At 27.0% G+C, this 6,764-nt stretch overlaps 1 protein-coding gene across 1 annotated transcript in view; it reads left to right on the plus strand.

The window, feature by feature from the left end:
- Window positions 1-2,679: 2,679 nt before the first annotated feature.
- Window positions 2,680-6,764, plus strand: part of LOC139425272 (zinc finger MYM-type protein 1-like) — a 14,172-nt gene continuing 10,087 nt past the window's right edge. Inside the window, exon 1 of the mRNA XM_071179240.1 lies at window positions 2,680-2,768. Within this exon, the coding sequence (XP_071035341.1) occupies window positions 2,680-2,768 (89 nt within the window). The remainder of the gene's footprint in view (window positions 2,769-6,764) is intronic.

A 6,764-nucleotide genomic window follows, 5' to 3' on the forward strand; every position in this document is an offset into this window, starting at 1 on the left:
TTTATAAACCTCTTTCATTATTTTACATAAACAGTACTACGGCTCCTTCCCTTATTATTGTTTTTTGGTAGTCAAGTACGCTAACCACCATACACGATGAGAATTCATAAGAATTTGTTTATACAATTTACACGCTATTAATTTATTATTTTCAGAAATTGAATTATAGTTTATAACATTTTTTTAGATATATTTTCGTGTTTCTAATTTTGTATGTTTATGGATTTGTATAACTTGGTATTTGTATAATTTGTATGTACCTAGACTGTAGAACTGCGAGTAATTTAAAATCTTGTAAAAAAGACGACATTTGATGGAATTTGAAAGACTTTCAATAGCAATGCAGCATATTTTCAAAAAAAAATTATAAACAAATAAAATAACTATGTTCACTATTATTGTTCATGTTGTCTTTCGTAAATTGTATAAAATTTATAATTAAACTATTCTTTGAATAAAATCAATCAATCAAATAGTACAATAGTTAAATTAGGTTTCAGAGATGATAAATTAGCAAATAAATTTTCAAAAAGCTCATACAAATGTAAACTATTAAATAGTTATTCCAAATTCTATACGATCTATTATATTATCATTTTATTAAAGGACATTATAGGTTAAAATGATCCATGAAATTAAAAATAAATTATAACCACGATTACGAACCAATATATAATTTAAATATAACCCAGGTTAGTTTAACTTTCTTTAAATATAACAGTATAAATTTTTTTATAAATTATACCTGAATTACTTTTGTCAACACTGAATACCAATTTTTAAGTTATACCTGGTTTTACAGTATAATTATTATAATAAAAAATAATATTTTTGTAATTTAACACTGAATAAAATAACTATATTTTTTAAATATAGCAGTTTCTATTTTTAATAATCTTTTTGATATACACTTTAGGAAAATGGGTACATTTAAAATGTTTACTATGATGGATAATTACCAAATTTTATGGTCAGTAGTTTAACTTTAAATAAGTTAATTAATTAGTTTTGGCTATTGATTAGGTTACGGAATCAGACACAGTTTCTCTGAAAAAACATATTTTTTTACTTTTTTCGTTGATAGATGCGTTTTTTTTCCTTCTTTTTTTTCTTTCTTGAAATCAAAATATAGGGAGCAGTCGAAATTTGGAAAATATGATCCCAATATTTTAGCCACGAAAGCAGTTTGAAGTTCTGACCCTTTTGTGATAATTTCTCTTCTAGCTTATTTCGCCATAGTTCGGTAGATTTTTGAAGGAATCTGAAAACTTTTTCACTTAATTATAAAATTCTCTTGTTAGTAGAGAAATCAGGCTTCGTGAAAAAATAATTTTAAATATCTATTTATTAGTTTCAATCGTTTTATTTAGTTATGTTCGAAACAAATTTAATTTCAAGGGTGCAGTATTTTTTCAATTATTTTAAATATGTAAAATTAAATGACGAAAACATTATTTTAACAAAATCGGCCAAATAATTTTTGAGTTACAAAATTTCAAAAGAGTTGTATCTTTTAATATTCATTTTCGAAGAGCCATTTGGCCGACGTGTATTCTATACTTTGTCATATCTATACTTTGTCATATAACAATACCTGTTATAAATATAGTTATAGGTTTTTATAACATGAATTGAAGTGTTCTACTGTTCCCTGAGAAATAAGAGATTATAAATTTAATCAAATAAAAGGTATGAGAAGGGACATCAATCGTAGAAAAAGAACAAATTTTCTTCTTCGTTTAAATTATTTGTAAATATTTAGCATAGATAGCAGCATTACAGTTTCCATTTCTTATTCTTAAAAGACATACTACCATTCCCGAAATTATTTCGAATCAAACCCTTCATAATATTGCGGAGTGTGTTCTCACCGATTGAAATTAGAAAAGAAGAGAGTTCACTTCTTATTGACCAAGAATGAATGTCCATAACAAACTAAAATTCATAAAACAATGCTACAAAATTTATTTTAATTTAGTAAATCTATATTTTAAATTCATTATTTACGTATTACTAGCATAGACTTAACATATTCAATTTTAATATTCTATTTATATTCTATATTATTTATATTATTATATAAAATTTTTAATGTGTTATAAAAATGATACCTTGTATCATTGTGATATTGATGAACTGTGATCTCTTTCATAAAAATATTCACCTTATAAAATGAGTTTTTTCAAAGTAATTATTAAAAGTACATATTAACAAATGAAATGTCTGCATATGCAATTAGAGTCACGAAACAGCTTAATGACTCTAACTATTTTTATGTGCTCACAACATTATCTCCTTGCTTTATATTTAGCTCATTTGATTTATGTACGTGTATTTTTGATGAAAATAAACCTTTCTTTAATTGTTTACTTTTCAGAAATCATAAGAATGTTTCATCTTAGTGAAAGAATAAAAAATGTTACTTACGATACGATACAATACGAAACGATATGATACGATACAATACGAAACGATATGATACGATACAATTCCATAAAATACCATAACCATACCATACCATACAATACAATACGATATCTTACCATACCATGCCATACCATACCATACGATACAATGCAATGCAATACAATACAATACAATACAATACATATTGAAATTAATTGCTAACAGCTGAAAATTCGAGTAAAGAAAATCAAAGGGATAATAAAGAAGGCGGTCATGGTGCTCTGGATTGTGATTGATGCAGGCACATCTTACCAAAAGATGAAAGGAAGCTTTCTGACAAACATCCACATATTGTCACCAAGGTGAATGAAGCAAGCTTAGGAAAAAAATACAATGAGAGCGACAGTAGCGATGGTGCCAGTAAAAAGCGTGGAAAATTGGTGGATTTACTATCTCTTAAGATAAATCGTGGTTGCCGAATACTGTTCTCAGTTGATGAGAAGAATAAAATAATTAAATTAGAAAAAATAGGACGGCACGAGAACGTCTATTGACTAACTTGCATCACAGTTAAGGTCAGTTGTAATAGAGACAGAATGGTCTTGTACAGGGGTCGGTATGATATGGGGAGAATTAAGAGGAAATAGCAGCAAAGCATGGCACGACATGATGTGGCATGGAGAAACGCGGCATAACGAAACGTGGCATAACATGGCAAGTTATAACGTTACATGGCGTGGTGTGGATGATTAAGAGGTAAAATGTGATTGACCCCTTGATTGTATTATGTATGATTGAAAATTATTTACATGCACAAACGGATCATGCCTATGCTAATTGAAATTTCCAATTTTCTGAATTTACAAAGGTTATCATTTAAAAAAAATGACTAGTATTTTTTGTCTAGCGTATTTTTTTCTACTCATTAAATAATTATGCAAATTTTTTTATTCTTTTACTAAGATGAAACATTCTTATGATTTCAGAAAATCAAACAATTGAAGAAAGGTTTATTTTCCTCTAAAATTTACGCACATAAAACAAATTAGCTCAATAAAAAGCAAGGAAACAATGTTGTGAGCACATAAAAATAGTTCTAGTCATTAAGCTGTTTCGTCACTATAAGTGCATATGCAGATATTGTGATATTTTATTTGATATTATACCCATTTAATAATTCCTTTGAAAAACTCATTTCATAAGGAGAATATTTTTATAAAATTAAATGATATCACAGTTCTTGAAAAATACAAGATATAATTCTTAAGCGACATTAAAAATTGAATATAATATTATAAATATTATAGAATATAAAAATAGAATATAAAAATTTAATATTTTAAGTCTATACTAGTCATGCGTAAATGATGAATTTAAAATATAGATTGTAACAGTGTGACAACTGAGCTAAAAGCATCAATTCCTCGAGAGGTAATGCTAAAATGATGTTGCTTGAGAGACACACACGAGAAGTGATGTTCTTTTTTTGCTGTTGAAGAAGAGAGTTTTTTCTGAGAAGAGATATTTCGTTTGGGTAATATTTTGTGATTTTTCGTGTGAATGTTTAAATAAATTGTTTGGTACAACTCACGTCTTATTTCTGGTTGTTGTGACACAACAAGATGTACTAAATTAAAATAAATTTTGTGGCATTGTTTTGTGAATTTTAGTTTGCGATGAACGTTCATTCTTGGTTAATATGAAGTGAACTCTCTTCTTTTCTAATTTCGATTAGTGAGAACGCACTCCGCAGCATTTTGAAGGGTTAGATTCAAAATAATTTCGGGAATAGTAATAATGTCTCTTTTGAAAATAAAAAAAAGAAACTGTAGCTCTGCCATCTGCGCGAAATATTTTCAATTAATTTAAAGGAAACTTAAAATGTGTTCTTTTTCTACCATTGATCTCGCTTCTTATACCTTTTAATTGATTAAATTAAGAATCTAAGATTCTCAGAGGTCGTTAGAGCAATTCAAACTATGTTTAAAAACCTAAATATACATTTAAAACATGAATTGTTTTATGACAAAATATAGATTTTGTATCACGTCGGCATAATGGTTTTTCAAAAAGGAAAATTAAGAGATACAGCTCTTTTGAAATTTTGTAAATCAAAAATTACTTGACATATTTTGTTAAAATATTGTTTTCAAAGAACAGTTTTAATTATCAATTTTATAAGATTTACGAAAACCAACATGAACATTTATTGAGCACATATTTGATTTATTTGTTTATACATTTTTATTTGAAAACATTCTGCATTACTATTTAAAGTCTTTCAAATTCGTTAAAATGTCGTCTTTTTTTCAAAATTTTAAAAACCCACAGTTCTACAATCCAAGTACATAAAAATTATACAAATACCAAGTTATACACATCCATATACATAAAATGTTAGAAACATGAAGATGTATCTAAAAAGATGAATAAGAAATGAAAGTAGAAGCGTAAATCGAGAATGAAGGGAGCAATTTATGGCACTTTCTTACTGAAGTAGAAGCATTTGATTTGTTAGTTACATTCGATTGACTCGTATCTGAATGGACCCGAATCTGAATATGAGCAAGATAATTAAAATATGCTGGATAATTCAAAGTTTATCAGTAATACGGATGAATTTTGATTAGAAAATTTTAATATTGATTAGGTTAAATTTTAAAAAGTTTATATTGATGATTATATATTTATTTTATTAATTTTAGAGAAATTAACATTTTAAAGAAAAAATTTTTTTCTATTTTTAAAAAAATTATTTAGTAAATATTGGTAGTAGTAAAACAGGTCATTGACTATTAAATAAAATATATCACGAATTTGCTGGATGATATTAAATTTAATATAAATCAACTAATTACATGAGTTCTTATGTTTCTAAAAACAGTATTTTAAATACCATTTTCAATCAAACGAATAGAATTAAAAGAATTTGAAGTCATGTTTTTTGTTTTAGAAAACACGAAGACGAACTCTTACAAACTTTAAAAAAAAATAATTGAATTTCCAATTAATGTAACTAAATTCTATGTAAAATTGTTAAATTAAATATATGTTATAATTGAAAATTTCTGCGTTAACTAAATTTATGTTTTTATGTAGTACAAATCCAATTCGAGCAAATCCGTTTTTGAACATCTTCCATTATTTAATAAAGAATTCTTTTAACTATAATTTTTTTCTCTAATTGTTAATAATTTCTCTAAAAATATCAATAATTTTTTTTCCTTATTAATGTTAAAATTAAAATTTAACCTAATTAATGATAAAATTGCACAATTAAAATTCCACCTTGTGGTGTGGCTAAATCAAAAAAGGGGGATGACTAACATTAAGTCAAATTAAGATTGAATGCAATTTAGAAAGTAATTATGTAAAGGCTGAAAAGTTGATAGTGGCGAACATTGGAAGTGGGTGCAAAATTTCAGGTAAGTGCGACAATGGAACATGCTGAAAAAAAAAGGAAGAGAAAACAACTTATACTGTAAAATTACTCACCAGATACATTCTCTAAGATGCAAAATACAATTTATTTCACAATTGAAGACATTATTAAAAAACTGGACAACTTAGCAAACATGCCAACAAAAAATAAATCGGCTTCAGCCGAGTACAGAGACAAACATACAGTAATATTAAAAAAAAACAACTACTGACTATTTCTTCGTTATAAGGATAGGGGAGAAAACTCTCGCCAAAAAATTAAACTTTTACGAATAGCGCCTTGGTTGGTTGGAGAAGGATCAGAGGGGCAAATCACAGAGCTGCAAATATTGGCCAACTGGCGAAATTAATTGTTAAGCTCCATGCCAAACATGAAGCAGGGTTGTCTAAAGTGGTGACACACCTGGTAAAGAATTTTGTGGAATGTTCTGGAACATTCTTGGCGCCATCATAAGATCAAAAGGGGCGCTTTGCATTTGATGCAAGCCGAAACGTGGGAAAGAGGACTTGGTGACATTCTTCTCCATCCAACAATAGGGGTTTGCTGACTGGACATACATCTTGCTGTCAGCAAGTAACAAAAGGAGGAATCTTCTTTTAAAGGAAGAACATACATGCAGAGAAAGATTACTTTCCCAAGGTTACAAAACAAATTGAGGCTTAAAACTTAAATATTACATGAAATATATTGCAAAGAATTATTGAATACTGATAACTAAATAACATTAATTACAAGTGTAAAAAGAAGAAATTAAAAAACATACAATTAAAAGTTTATCACAAATTTAACAGTTACAATTATTTAAGCGTTTAATACATTATTAACAAATTAACAATTAACAAATGATTATTAAATTAGATGAATGATGATGATTAAATAAATTAGATGATTAGATAATTAAATTAGAATTAACAAT

Source organism: Parasteatoda tepidariorum, chromosome 3 (genome assembly GCF_043381705.1).
Source record: "Parasteatoda tepidariorum isolate YZ-2023 chromosome 3, CAS_Ptep_4.0, whole genome shotgun sequence".
NCBI classification, from domain to species: Eukaryota; Metazoa; Arthropoda; class Arachnida; order Araneae; family Theridiidae; genus Parasteatoda; species Parasteatoda tepidariorum.